This window comes from Nerophis lumbriciformis, linkage group LG09 (assembly GCF_033978685.3).
Source record: "Nerophis lumbriciformis linkage group LG09, RoL_Nlum_v2.1, whole genome shotgun sequence".
Classification (NCBI taxonomy): Eukaryota; Metazoa; Chordata; class Actinopteri; order Syngnathiformes; family Syngnathidae; genus Nerophis; species Nerophis lumbriciformis.
In genome coordinates, this window is record NC_084556.2 from 23,842,509 (window position 1) to 23,857,500 (window position 14,992).

At 39.2% G+C, this 14,992-nt stretch overlaps 1 protein-coding gene across 10 annotated transcripts in view; it reads left to right on the forward strand.

The window, feature by feature from the left end:
* The window catches only part of npas2 (neuronal PAS domain protein 2), a 98,667-nt gene that overhangs the window by 75,529 nt on the left and 8,146 nt on the right, over window positions 1-14,992 (forward strand). For 4 of the 10 annotated variants that reach the window (XM_061962141.1, XM_061962145.1, XM_061962143.2 and 1 more), the window contains 14 exons: window positions 565-719; window positions 828-919; window positions 1,424-1,513; window positions 3,512-3,632; window positions 4,309-4,422; window positions 4,551-4,669; window positions 7,207-7,289; window positions 7,383-7,489; window positions 7,750-7,897; window positions 8,025-8,109; window positions 8,184-8,310; window positions 12,151-12,248; window positions 12,374-12,460; window positions 12,726-12,923. In XM_061962141.1, the coding sequence (XP_061818125.1) occupies window positions 565-719; window positions 828-919; window positions 1,424-1,513; window positions 3,512-3,632; window positions 4,309-4,422; window positions 4,551-4,669; window positions 7,207-7,289; window positions 7,383-7,489; window positions 7,750-7,897; window positions 8,025-8,109; window positions 8,184-8,310; window positions 12,151-12,248; window positions 12,374-12,460; window positions 12,726-12,923 (1,624 nt within the window). The remainder of the gene's footprint in view (window positions 1-564; window positions 720-827; window positions 920-1,423; window positions 1,514-3,511; window positions 3,633-4,308; window positions 4,423-4,550; window positions 4,670-7,206; window positions 7,290-7,382; window positions 7,490-7,749; window positions 7,898-8,024; window positions 8,110-8,183; window positions 8,311-12,150; window positions 12,249-12,373; window positions 12,461-12,725; window positions 12,924-14,992) is intronic. The other 6 variants (XM_061962144.1, XM_061962146.1, XM_061962147.1 and 3 more) reach the window with 5 other exon arrangements.

Below are 14,992 nucleotides of genomic sequence, written 5' to 3' on the forward strand. Positions count from 1 at the left end.
TATATGTAATAAAAGAGAATAAGGAACTAGTTTAAGTTTGATGTTGATATTGTTAAACTGTCAATATCACCATAAATACATTGAAAAATGTTTAGTTATTACCGGTGATCAGTACCGATTGATCTCATTCTTATTTGATTAAAATCGGCAGCATATAACCCTGATTGGAACATCCCTAGAATTACTATTAACTCAATTTGATTGCAATTTAATTTAAAACATGTGGCTAGAGGATGGATCAATAGCATTAAATACATTTAAACATTTACAGTTATTACATGTATCGGCCGATCTCACTTACGGATGATCGAACTCAACAGGATACATCGGAACATTCCTAATTTATGGTAGCGCGACGGAACGTCGTAACACGAGGACTGCTTGAACACATTTTGATCTTTAACTGCACCAAAATGTTAAGTATTTTTGCAAATCAGTCATGTTTTTTTAATGCATGTTTACTGGAGCAGGGACACTTGACACTGAATATTTGCTTCTTTAAAAATCAGTTAATGTTGTTCTTGCCTTCTGAAAACTGACCTCCGCCTGTCTTTTTTGCTAAAGGGCATCCCGAAACAAATCAGAAAAGAAGAGAAGAGACCAGTTCAATGTGCTCATCAAGGAGCTATGCACCATGCTGCAGGGCCAAGGCCATCCTCGCAAGATGGACAAGTCCACCATACTACAAAGAACCATTGACTTCTTGCAGAAACAAAAAGGTATGACAAAACAAACAACTCTTTGTTTTTCTCTTAGTTACTGTTGTTAAGGAACACACCTCACAGGGTTTAGTATGATTCACTCATCGTTTGTCTTCAACCGCGCAGACATCAGTGCACAGAATGAAACGTGTGATGTCAGACAAGACTGGAAGCCTTCATTCCTCAGCAACGAGGAGTTCACGCAGCTCATGCTAGAGGTAAATACACACTAGATGGACCCACGTTCTCTCAGACTGATGATTTCAATATGAAAAACTGGGCAACATTTAGAACAATTTAGTCAAATAGCCCTGTCCTGTGGGCCACATTGCAGGTTGCCGGACTTCATTCTTCACTATTATTCTTATTTTAAGGAACCAGCATACACTGTAGTGGACATATATGTTCATGGTCTATCATTTGGTTACACATTTCAGAAAAAAAAAAGACCTGTTAATCAAAGTGTCCACTGCAGTGGATGATTTTTAGGAGGTTAACATGTCAATGCAAGGATCTGCTACTGTGTTTACATCATTTCAAGTTCCTCTTTACAACATGAGCGCTCAAGTGTGTTTTTATTACCGGTATATTTTATTTGCCGGCAATTGACTAGCCCTGGCTTAGGATCAATTTGCCAACTTTTCATCTGCAGGATAATGAATATAATGCAGTGCTGCTCACAATAAATCCCTCACCAAATTGCGTTTCCTTTCTTTGTACAGGCGCTAGATGGCTTCTTGGTAGCATTAACTACGGATGGAAACATCATATACGTGTCGGACAGTGTGTCTTCCCTTATTGGACATTTGCCGGTAAGTGTAAATGCATTAATTCTGAATATGAATTAAATGTCTTTAATTTAATGTCATGATTATAGCGTTTAGCCATATACAATATAAACTTGGCTGACAATAGAGCTTTTAATACTATGACTACATTGTGATAGTGCATTTTGATGTCACAGCCTAGCTGTGTCACACACATTTGACAGTTCTCAAGCACTGTAGCATTCTTGCTCGTGAACTTGTGGGTAATGAGATGTCCCTACACAGTGCAAAGCCACTTCTAAGTCAGAAATCTTTGCCGCCACGGTGGCAAATAAACTACGTTTCTTACAAGTATCATCCCTGGAGGTGAGGAATAGCTACACATGCTACATTACACACCATAGGATAATAAGCTAACTGCATTAAGATACTGTATGGGCGATACTACAGTGGTTAGATCGATAATTTTATTGTCAAAAATCTTTTGTGGTTTAGATTTAATGTGAAGGATTTTGTTGGCGTTATGCTAATGAGTTAACGCCTACAATTTTGGAGGAAAAGAGTTAAGGACAAAAGTATGAAGAATTCTCTTTAGAAAAAAGAAACATATTTATGCGATAAAGTAATAATGATGATGATGATATAATAGTATTCCTATCCTATAATATACCAAAGTATCGACCCAAAGAAAATGGGCCGATACTTTCCCAAAGGGGAACTGCACTTTTCTTAAAAATGTTGCCTATCGTTCACAATCATTATGAAAGACAAGACGACAATTTTTTTTTTCTTAAGCATTCTAAATATGAAATAAATCTGATCAAAAGTCTGCTCACAATTGAGCATTTGGAAGCCGTTCAATTCTGCTTATAGAGTCCCAAAAAAAACATCCAAGCACGTCCATCAGGGTTTTATATACATGTAAGTATATATGTAATGTAGTAACAGGCACATCTATAATAACATTTAATATTTTGATCATTTTAAGCATACGCGGCGCATTAATTTAAAAAATGCATCATGTTTGCTTTTTATCACAGATTTCTGCTCACTGCAGACTTTGAGAGCCAACAAACATAATAAAACATCACTTACTGTACAATGTCTGCTGTCATTATGATGCAGACTGGTAGGATGTTCATATACTCCCATTTAGATGAAGAATGTCTCATAATCCTCGTGAAGAAACTGGGTGGGGGGCGGAGGGACAAACGCTTTTCGTGTCTTCCTCGCCAGTTCCAGGTCTTAAATAACTGTCAACATGTCCCAACTTGTCGGATTATCTCCTCAACTATCTACTGTCCAGGTGAGATGCATGATTTATGATTTACAATAAACTTCTAGGGAGCAAGGACGTAGCAGACAACTTTATTATGTAAGCATAGGAAGACAGGGAAGTGATCACGCCGCCGCTATAAATAGGTTGTCTGCGTTAGCACTTATAACAAAAATATCACTAATACTTGGTTAATATTCAAGTCACAAAATGTAAATGGAGTATTGTTGGCGCTTTTTGAATGGTTATTTATTGGATTTTATGGGCGGAATAGTGGAGCTCTCATTGGCTCCGCTGTAAGTAGACTTTTATTTACGTTTATTGAATATTTAGAATGCATAAAAAAAAAATCCATCCATCGTCATGTCTTTCATAATGATAGGCAAAATTCCCAAAAAAGTGCAGTTGCTCCTCAACAATGACACTATGTGAGATTTTTGCTGTATGTAAGAACATACATACAGTACATTGGTGAATTTAATATTCTTCCTCAATAGGGCGTCACTTTCTGTGCAAGAGTTCTCTCTGAAGATACTTTCCCAGGCCCTCACTTGTTGCCTGTTTGTGCCTCAACACTTTTAAATAGACATAAAGTACCGGTACACCTAAATGACCAAGTCAGTGAGTGGTCTTATCTCACCCCAAAAGGGCAGGTTTCACTTACAGTGTACAAAAGTGAAGGTCTGGCAAGTACTTACATCCTTGTTTTTGCTTGATTATTTTCCTTAATTAAAAAAATATTCTGTATTTGTATTCTTTTGCACCAGTCAGATATGGTGGACCAAAATATCTTAAATTTCCTCCCGGAGCGGGAACACGGGGAGGTGTACAAGCTGCTATCATCCCATATGCTGATGACTGACCCCATTGCTGCTGACTTCTTGGCCAGTGAGTCACCTCTTTGCACTTTGTCTCACCACAAGTCAAACAAGATCACCTATTCAGTTTCATCACAAAAAGCTAAAAATATCACCAGAGATCATTTCAGGTTGGCTATATTTAAAGATGGACATTGTCCAATTAGTTTTTAGTTAATTGGATTTCTGATTTGACCGTCTATAATTAGTCCTTTTAGCTAATAATAGTCACATGCTTAGTATCACAGTTTTAGACTTTTAATCACTGTTATGTTAACACAATAATCCCCCTGGCAATGAACTATCCAAGGTTTAAGGCTCTGACCTTAATCCTCCATTACTATTGGGCTTTTCACAGGAAGAGAGATGGGAGTAGCTAAACTTGAAAACAGTCACAGATCCATGTGTTGAAGGCCAAACACACATCAAGAGGTGTTTTAAATGCTGTGCAAATTGCTGTGGTCTTTCCACACTGAAATATCATTGGCTTGTTTCAACCCGCCTACTCTTCAGTTGTAAAGTACATTTGCATGGAAATCATGCGGTGGTCAGAGGAACTGCATTGTGACTGAAGCGATTCATAGATCAGCGTCTTCTCAGTGTAAATAGGAAGTAGAAATTCTTATTTAAAAATATTACACAGCTGATTGTTGTGATCATGCGGCCCCAAGATTTTCTGAATTCAATAAAACATGTTTTCTTTTTAGGTGATGCACATGTAGAATTTTGCTGTCACCTAGCCAGAGGGAACATTGATCCAAAGGAGCCGCCTGTGTACGAGTATGTCAAGTTTGTTGGCGATTTCAAATTCCATAACAATGGTAAGCACGCTTATTTTTTCATATTTCAGATACTAAGGGTCAATTTTACGCAGTGGATGGAGTTATTTTCTGTAACATTGGATGCATTACTACTTAAAACGACGGTTCTTTTTTAATGTGTCTCCCAGTGCCTACATCCTCTTGTAATGGGGTTGAATTGACATTACCAAGAAGCCTGCAATCATCGCTGGAGGAGCAGGTCTGCCTCATTGCTACTGTTCGATTAGTCACCCCGCAGTTTGTCAAGGTGAGACCTGCTGCATCTTACTTGCTGTTCTGCATACACCTGTGTCACAATTAACTGAAGGAATGAAACCTGCAGTGGTTGATCTGTAACAAATAGGTCAGTTTACTCTTCCCGAGGCTTGTTTGAACACACAACACCACACTTTTTTGGGAATTTTGCCTATTGTTCACAATCTTTATGAAAGACATGACGACGGTTGGATGTTTTTTTAATGCATTCTAAATATTAAATAAATGCAATATAAAGTTTGCTTACAATTCTTCCTATAAAGCCCCTAAAAAAACATCCAAACACCTCCATTGTTGTAATGTAGTAACGGGCACATTTATAATAACATTTAATATTTATGTATTTTGATCATTTTAAGCACACCATCAATCCATCAAAGTTAATTTATATAGCCCTTAATCACAAATGCCTCAAAGGGCTGCACAAACCACAACGACATCCTCGGCTTTGCTCCCACATCTGGGCAAGAAAAAACTCAACCCAATGGGCACAATGAGAAACCTTGGAAGGGACCACAGATGTGGGGACCCCCACTTGGGTGATCGGTGCGATGGATGCAGAATGGATGCGGTTAATAACGTGAGAGTCCAGTCCATACTGAGGCCAGCAGGGGATCCTCTTGTATATAGATAAGTCAGCAGCGCAGAAACGTCACCAATTGATACACAGAGTCTCGGGTCCCGTCTTGGAAAAACTAGTGCCTCCTCTGTGGAAACTGGACCGTGGACACATGATAACCTCTCCACGCAGGAGAGGGGGGCAGAACAGAAAAGAGAGACGGCAGATCAACTGGCCTAAAAGGGAGGAATCACTAATAAGCCTAATAAGAGTTCTTTGAACGCAAATTTCTGGCCGGGACATATGGTACAATACAATCAGCAAGATAGGATGGAGCTAGACCGTTTAGTATTTTATACGTAAGTAGTAAAACCTTAAATTCGCATCTTAAGTGCACAGGAAGCCAGTGCAGGTGAGCCAATATAGGTGTAATATGATCAAACTTTTTTGTCCTTGTCAAAAGTCCAGCAGCCGCATTTTGTACCAACTGTAATCTTTTAAGACTAGACATAGAGAGACCCGAAAATAATACGTTATAGTAATCGAGATGAGACGCAACGTATGCATGAATAATGATCTCAGCGTTGGTGGTGGACAATATGGGAGGAATTTTAGCCATATTTTACTAACTCTCTTAATGTGTGACTCAGACAAGAGAGTTGAGTCGAAGATAAAACCGAGATTCTTTACCAAGTCGTTTTGTTGTCAAATTTTAAGGCGGTATTATTAAATAAGTGCCGGTGTCTAGCAGGACCGATAATCAACATTTCCATTTTCTTAGTGTTAAGATGCAAAAAGTTGCTGGACATCCATTGTTTGATTTCATTTAGACATGCCTCCAGCTGACTACAATCTGGTATGTTGGTCAGTTTTAGGGGCATGTAGAGTTGGGTGTCATCAGCATAACAGTGAAAGCGAACACCGTATTTGTGTATGATGTCACCTAGCGGCAGCATGTAGATGCTGCAGAGTGCAGGGCCAAGAGGTCACGTTGTTATGGGAGACGCACTGCATCCTGTCAGTAAGATTGGAGTTAAATCAAGAAAAGGCTAAGTCTGACATAGCAATACGTGACTTTACACGTGCTAATGGAATGTTATGCTCGAAGGTATCGAAAGCAGCGCTGAGATCAAGAAGCAGCAACACTGATGACGCATCAGCATCCATAGTTAGCAGTAGATCATTGGTCATTTTTGTGAGGGCTGTCTCCGTAGAGTGATTTGCCCTGAATCCAGACTGAAAGGTTTCACAGAGATTGTTAGACGCTAAGTGTTCATTTAGCTGCTGTGCAACACTTTTTTCGAAGACTTTCGAGATAAAGGGAATGTGGGACACTGGCAGGTAGTTTACCATGAGGTCAGAATTGAGGTTAGGTCTTTTGAGCAGAGGATGAATAACCATTGTTTTGAATGCTAAGGGAACAGTACAGAGGAAAGTGATAATTTAATAATAATTAGCACTGATGGTCCTAAAATTACAAACAGCTCCTTGATAATTTTGCCAGGAAGTGGGTCAAGTAAACATGTTGTTGGTTTTGTCCCATTTAAGAGTTACGAGTCCCTTTAATGTTATTTGTTCAAAAAGAGAGAGATCATTTTGGAGAGTAATATCCGTCGTACGTACATTAGTATCTGCGTTAATAGAACCCAAATGGAGCTAAGACGTGTTATCTTTATTCTCCTTTTTAATGAGTTTAATTTTCTTAGTAAAGAATTGCATAAAGTCATCAGCCGAGTGGGTGGAGCTACTTTTAATCAGCATACAATTAAAAAAAAAAAAATCAAAAGGTTTAATGGAATAATAAATTAACATCATACTCGGAATGTGTTCGGAAATGGATGATTGATTTAAACATTTTAGAAAAATACATGTAATTTTATCTACTGACAACAAAATTTAGAAAAATGTCAATAAGATGCATTGTTTGAGTAAACATTGCTAAAAAAAAACCTTCCTTATCCTGTGTACAGGATTTGTGTAACGCGGATGATCCTTGTGATGAATTCACATCGCGGCACAGCCTCGAATGGAAGTTCTTGTTTCTAGATCACAGGTACAGTAAATCATGACATTGACTTCAATAATCATTCAGCACTCTGGGTTTCTACACATTAAACACTCACTACCCATTGTGTTTTTCTTTCAGAGCTTCTCCAATCATAGGATATTTACCCTTTGAGGTTCTTGGAACGTCTGGCTATGATTACTATCACGTGGATGACTTAGAGCTTATAGCGCAATGTCATAAACAACGTAAGTAACTCAGTTAGGTTCTTTCTTATAAAACTTACAGGGTGCATTATGTTGTAGTCCAAAAGCAGAGCAATTCTGTAGCTAGTGAACCTGAACTAGGGCTGGGCAATTTATTGAAAAATGATCGACAGCTTTTAACCGGCAGAAAACTGCTGTGTTGATTACAGTCCCTACCTAACAAGGCAAGATGAACAAAATAAATTGGTGACTTACACTTTGACATTTTGAGGCCCATGAGTGTGTTTTTTGTTTCTCCTTAGTGATGCAGTTTGGAAAAGGTAAATCCTGCTACTATCGCTTTCTGACAAAGGGTCAGCAGTGGATTTGGTTGCGGACGCACTACTACATTACGTATCACCAGTGGAACTCCAAACCGGAGTTCATCGTGTGTACTCACACTGTTGTCAGGTGAGCTCATTTTGTTCTCTTCCAAGAATAATGTGTACGCTTCCTCGGTCTCCTGGGATTGAAGAAGCCTATGAGACGTGTCTCGTCCTGGAGGAGCACCATGACTAACACTCTTCTTGGAATTCAGTTATGCTGAAGTGCGAGCTGAAAGGAGGCGAGCGTTTGGACTTGAAGAGTTGTCTCCACCTGAGATTGCTCCCTCTTCTGTGAAGGTAAAAGTCCACAATTTTCCCGGTTGGATTATAGAAAATAACAGACTTGCACCCTTTGTTTGGTTCATTTTAAGGCCCAGGAACTGTACTTGGACATGTGCTCCACATTGGACCCACCACGGGACAGAAACAGCGGCGCACGTTCGGTATCCTCCCACAGCTCCCGGAAGTCCTCCCACACAGCCTTGTCAGACTCTGCATGTGAGTCATCCTCTGCTCGTTTCATTCACTACTGTGTCTACAGGAGCCCACAGCCTGCTCCTGTGTGGTGGCAGCATCTGATGCGTTACCAGCTTCAAAACTGGGATCCTGCTTCTGATAGATAATTGAAGAACCTTTTTTTCTTTTATCTTTGAAGGGGAACTGCACTTTCTTATTTTGCCTATCATTCACAATCCCTATGTGAGATGTCTAATTTTTTAAATATATTTTTATATATTGGAAATAAGCGCTAGCAAGAGGTGGCTTCAAATGCAGGTCTTGGGGATTCAATCTACCGGTATTTGGCCTATAAAGCACTCTAAAATACATCCAAAAACCTCAATCAACGTTTAATATACATGCTCTAAGTATATATGTCATTTAGTAACAGGTACATTCATAATAAGTTGTAATTTTTACGTATTTTGGTAATTTTAAGCATTACGGCGCCACATCACAACAGACTTCATGAAAGTCAATGATGACTACTTTGGGACAAATGATGATCCAGAACCTTATATTTTTGAGGAGTTTAAGCTACAAGTGTTGGACACTGAGTGCGAAACAGCAGATCCACTGAGCATAATGTAGCAGTATTGCTAAGTGCTGCACAAAAGAAACCTTAAAGCTTGTAACGTGACGCTGGCACAAGCTCAATCAACTCTTCGCCCACAATAGACCCAAATTGAGAGACCTAAAGAGACCATAGAAAAAAAGAAAAAGACAAGAAATACAAACTACGAAGATTATAAAACAATCACTTGCTATACAATGTCTGCTCTCCCAGGGAAGCCGACTGATGGGATGTTTATATCTTTCAGCACGAGACCTGTTTCGATAAAAGCAGTTCCTTGGCCCTTATAAAACCAATGTTGCTAATACCTGGTTAATATGCAAGTAATGACATGTAAAAGGAGTATTGTTGGTGGTTTGGGTGTTTTTTTAGATGGCTTTGTAGGCAGAATAGATGACTCCCATTAGCTACATTGTTAGCTGTCTAGTGCAAGATGTATTTTTCAATTTAGAATAAACAAAAATGAGAGAGAAGTGTGTTCTTGTTTCACATTGATTGTGAATGATAGGCTTTTTTTTACCATGCAGTTCAATCAATCAATGTTTATTTATATAGCCCTAAATCACAAGTGTCTCAAAGGGCTGCACAAGCCACAACGACATCCTCGGTACAGAGCCCACACAGTTCTCCTTTAAGAGGTATTGTTCATTAGTTAAAACAATTGTGCCCAAACTATAAAACAGAGATCCATAAAACCTTGAAAAATCATGAATTTTCAGGGATGTGCCGATTAATCGGCCACTGATCAGTATTGTACGTTATTAGTGAGAAAGTATGAGATGGCTCTTGCCGAATATTATAAATAAATAAATGGGTTGTACTTGTATAGCGCTTTTCTACCTTCAAGGTACTCAAAGCGCTTTGACACTACTTCCACATTTACCCATTCACACACACATTCACACACTGATGGAGGGAGCTGCCATGCAAGGCGCTAACCAGCATGCAAATATCAATCCCAAACGTCTCTGGCTGACACTGTGTTTATTTTTAGTCCCCTGGCTGAAAAGGTAGCAGCTAATTATGTGTTTCTATACACAGTGTGGAACCGCTCCCCTAAGTTAATAATAATCATTGTGGCAAATACACTGTATCTCTTAATATCTTGAGTGTTATTATCACTGGAGAACAAAGTTAAACATGTTACACACACCGAGAGCAAGCCATGAGCAGACATGTTCATAACTAAGCAAACCGCTAAGCTAGCTGTAAATCTACACCAAGAAATAAATGCTCAGTAACACTTAAAAGTTTAGCTAAAACCTCATTACAGCAAACTGTAAAAAGAAATTAACAGGCAATAAACAAGTAGATTAGTATGAGTCAAAAGAGAGGATTATATAGCAACTAGCAACACATAAACCAGGAAGTGATTTGCTAACATACTGTAATAATATGTCTCGCTATTTTTGTTCAAGAAATTGATTGAATAGTTTTCTGTATGAGTCACAGCCTTGTCCCAGAACTAAGAATGGTTTGATCCCTCATCTTCCATTCTCCCTTTGAAAGCAAACCTTAAGTGGAACCATTAGCTTACTGTTCCTCAGTAAATTTCCGACCTAATCATACGCGCATGGTCATCTATGATTCTATGTTTCCAATGCTTACTTTAGCTAATCTTGTTTATTTTAGCCTGAGCTGGCAAAGACTGCAGCTGCTCCTCCACCCACTTATTGTCGCCCAACAAACCCCGCCTCATCGTCATCAGTGTGCCCAATTGTGAACAAGTCACTGCTCATGAAATGCAAATGAAGTTACTCATATAATACATATTACTCCCGCTTGGCGTTGATCCGTTGAAAAAATGTATTTAACTGTCTGTGGGTTTTGCATACGAGGCGGAATGGGGCAGCATCCAAGAAACGATGAATTAGCAGTACAGTTATGAAGCAGAAAGGAAGTAATTCAGTTCAATTCAGTTGATAAATGCGTAGTACAATGAATGACACTACAGTTTTCCGACACAGGATATTAACTCCTACTTGACTCACAACATAGCTGCATGATTTTTTATTTATTGTTTGACATATCTACAAGGACACATACCCTGATACCAGCCTCACTGGATGGTCCTATCAATCTGATAAAAGGATATAAAGCAAGAGGATAAAATAGTCTGTTTTTGACCATTTCTTGTAGATATAGTGTAACCAAAATAGAGCTTGATGAAAAGAAAAGGAATTGCAGTCCTTTTCAATAGTGTGAAACTACAGCTATTGATTGTGTGATGATAAATATATTGAAAAAAGTGTACCTGCAAAAAATGGTGATATGGTTTGTTTTTCCAGCAATAATAGTATTATCATAACATTGGATTGTCAGTAGATCAAATATTTGTAGGAAAACCACTTAAAGGGCACAAGACTTTGGAAAAAGCTTGAATATTTCACTTTGTTTTGTGGTCCTTGAACGCACCACAGATGTGTGCTATGAGAGGCAAAAGTGTAACCTGTACATGTCTTTCTCCGACGCTGCCACAGCTTAATAAATCCACCCAAAAGACAAACTGCCATGTTGTTGAATACACATATCTACACATTTGCCACTCAAACCCAGTTAAATCCCAGCAGACATCTCAACCTTCTGAGAGCCTCTTTTTTAAGTCCTCAACCGTCTCGTCACTAAATTGCTGCTTATATCGCTTATTCACGATATAAAAATATAGCAACAACGGCGCTAAGTTGGCAACACTGATCCCGCTGCTAGACCTTCTTATTTTCTTGCAGACCCGGTGAGATGTGTGCCAAATCTATTCGTGGCAGTTGAAACAACAAGTTAATAACTGTATGTGAAACACGCACATTTGTGTAAGTCACGATACCGTCACTATATTTTTAGGGTTATCTCAAAGCAATTACGTGTTGATAGATAAATTGGAAGAAAAACGATCAATAACATTGGACAGTCAATCAAAATATGTATGCAACTTACAATAAACCATCAAATATGACCTAAGAAGAAATCAAAATCTGGATTTTTGATAAAATATCAACATTCACGAAGCGATACTGTTGAACTTTGTTCCTACGACCAATGCAATTTATGAGCACACTTAAAGTACATATTTTAAAATAAACAAATACTTCTCTGACAATGTCAGACTAAAACTGAGCTTTATTATTTTTGTGCAGGTAGCCTTATTGATATAGCTCTTGTACTGTATTGGATGTCTTGGTGTACAACTGTACATAATAAAGTGGCCCTTTTTTTTCTCCTCCAAATACTATACAAAGTGTGTTTGAGAGAAATGTGTCTTTCTTGTGCAGCAGCAACAAACTCGTACACAGAGACCTGCACGCCGTCATGGCAGGCTGCTTCTATCGGCTCCGAGAGAACGCCGGCCAGACAAGCTGGGCGTTCAAAGGTCAGTTTATACATTGCCTGTGTGTGTGTGTCTTTGCAGATAACTACAAAAATAACTGAGTGGGGGAAACAACCAGATAATATTTTAAAGGCTATTTGTGAAACATTTCTTATTTCATCTTGTAGAATTTGACCCAAAGACAAAATTCCTTTGACCTGGTCCCCCAAATGAGCCTCCCTGTTTCCCCTCCCTGCAGCAAGCACTCAGCGATGGTTAGTGTTTAGATTTCCCTTCCTGTCATTTGTCTTCTTTTCTTTTGTTTGTCTGCGCGAGCGCTAGGGCTGTTTCTGTGTGTGTTTCCTCTGCGTACATCGCCTCGAGGTTATAGGCTTAAGTGTGCAAGTCAACATTTTTTAGATAACCTCTACTTTAAATGCTGGTTCTGGCATGTTGTCTCAGCCACACTACATCTTTTGTATAGAAAGGCATTTTTGCAAAGAAGGTATCTTCTAATATTAACTTTTGTGTGTTTTCAAGCAACAGCAAACGCAGCAGCAGCAGCAGCAGCAGTCACCGTCGTCATCTGTGTTCCAGCTGCAGCAGCCTCAGCTTGGTGTCATGAACCAGCTGAAGGAGCAATTGGAGGAGCGGACACGCATCCTGCAGGCTGACATTAAGACGCAGCAGCAGGAGCTTCACGACATCAAGGAGAAGCTTCACCTTGCTAATCTTCAGGTAACTTTTAACTAAATAACAAGCTAGACACCTGAAAGCAGGTCAGCGTCCTAATAAAAGATGGAAAACTTTCCATGGACACGAACAGGAGTTTTTAAGAACAAACATCCATCCACTTCTAGACCGTTTGTGTCCTCATTATGGTTATTATGCCAGCTGATTTAGGGCGGGCAAGAGGCAGGTTACACCAACAAGAGCCGGACAAACAACCATTCACACTCACAATGGACAAGTATACGTCTTCAATAGCTTAAATGATGATTTTAAAGCATTGGATATGCTTTGGTGTCATTTTTGCTCCACAGTCACTTTTATTACTCGCTTTTTAAATCTGTCTGCAAGATGTTTGATTCTGGAGGCGTTCCCAGATTGCAAATGAAACCACACCCCACCCGCTCCAAAAGTGTCATAATTTTTCTTCTGAAAATGTACACTGTTTAAAAATATATCTTAAAGTTGTCACCGCTATTTTTCTTTCCAGACACAGTCTAAAATGAACTTCATAAACGTTATGTAGATTCACCCGGTCACAACATTAGGTACACCTGCACACTCGCCGATCAATTCAGACTGCATAAAAAAGCTGTTTTAAGCAGCATTTGTTACTGCATGTTGCACATCTGTATTATTATACACATGACAAGATTAGATGAAAATAATATCCTACCATTCAAATAATTATCCTACCATTTTTGGTGTTTTCTCATAGCTTGATGCAATGGGAGAGGAGCTTCTCCCCCTCTGACTGAGAGCTTAACTTAATGTCTAAATAAATGCTTCCACCTGGCTGTGACATCACAACGTAGCCAGACTCAAAACCCTGTGAAAAGAGGCGTCCAAAACGGCGTGCAAGCTCATGCCAAAATGCATGACTCGTATGATTGGACATTGTTTAACACGAGTATCTAACACTGAATCAACATTTAGAAGTCTGTGTTGTGGTGGCACACTGACACGTAAGCACAGAGAGAACATGCAAACTCTACACAAACGGACTCAATCCCTTGAGTGTGAGGCCAACATGCAATACACTCATCCACCGTGCGGCCCATGACCATGAGTACAGTACTGCAGGGAACTAAAATGTAGGTGACTACAATAATGTAGTATGTGGAGGGGCACTTATGGGTTGATAAAATCATTGGCAATGTTTACACAGATGCCTAGATTTCCTATGTATTTTACACAGTATATCCCACACTCTCAGTGCTCCTCGTACGTAATGACGTAATTACGTATGTACGTAACACATGCACGCGCATTAGCTTTTAGGTGTTGGCAAATTGGGTAGTTAGCATTAGCTGTCACTGAATGTATATTCTATCGAAACAACATGACTGCAAATTGTTCGCTGCTTCTCTTGCACTGCTTTTGCATGAGTACACGTGTTTCCTGCGCGTACATGTTGACGAGACCGGGTGAGTGACTGCCGTAAACACCAATTATTTTATTAGGGCCGGTAAAATTTTTTTTATTACATTAACTTTGTAATTGTGAAAATATTGTCAAACAAATGTGTTCTGTTTAACCACTAATGGTAACATTAGCCAGCCGGTGGTGTTCTTGTCATTTTTTGCTTTGAAAAATGTAACTGTGAGGAAGTTGCTAACAGCACCTTTAATTTGTTGTTTAATAAAAAAAATCACTATTCATATGACAAAAACTAATTACGTTTGTGTAGGACACAGTCTTTCTAAATTGCTACCAATTTACTTCCCATGTGGAGTGTATTCAACATTTCCCATTTCCAACTGTGGCAAATGGGCATTATACAGTAACTAGTGACCCCAACATGGGGAGGTGCATTAAATAGAGAATTATTGTCTTTGTACAGATAGAATACTTGATAGAGCTCCAGTAATGGGTCTCATTAGGTTGTGCAAGTGTACCTAATAACATGCCAGCTGTGTTAATTAGACATGTGATGCAGTAAGCCTCCATTACCTAACCTCCCACAGGAACAGGGAAATGGGCCCACCAAGAGGCAGCATACAAACCTACTGACCCACATTCAGTCTTGTTTGTTACACAAACGTTTAGCTTGACTCAGAAGGCACTCAGGAAACACA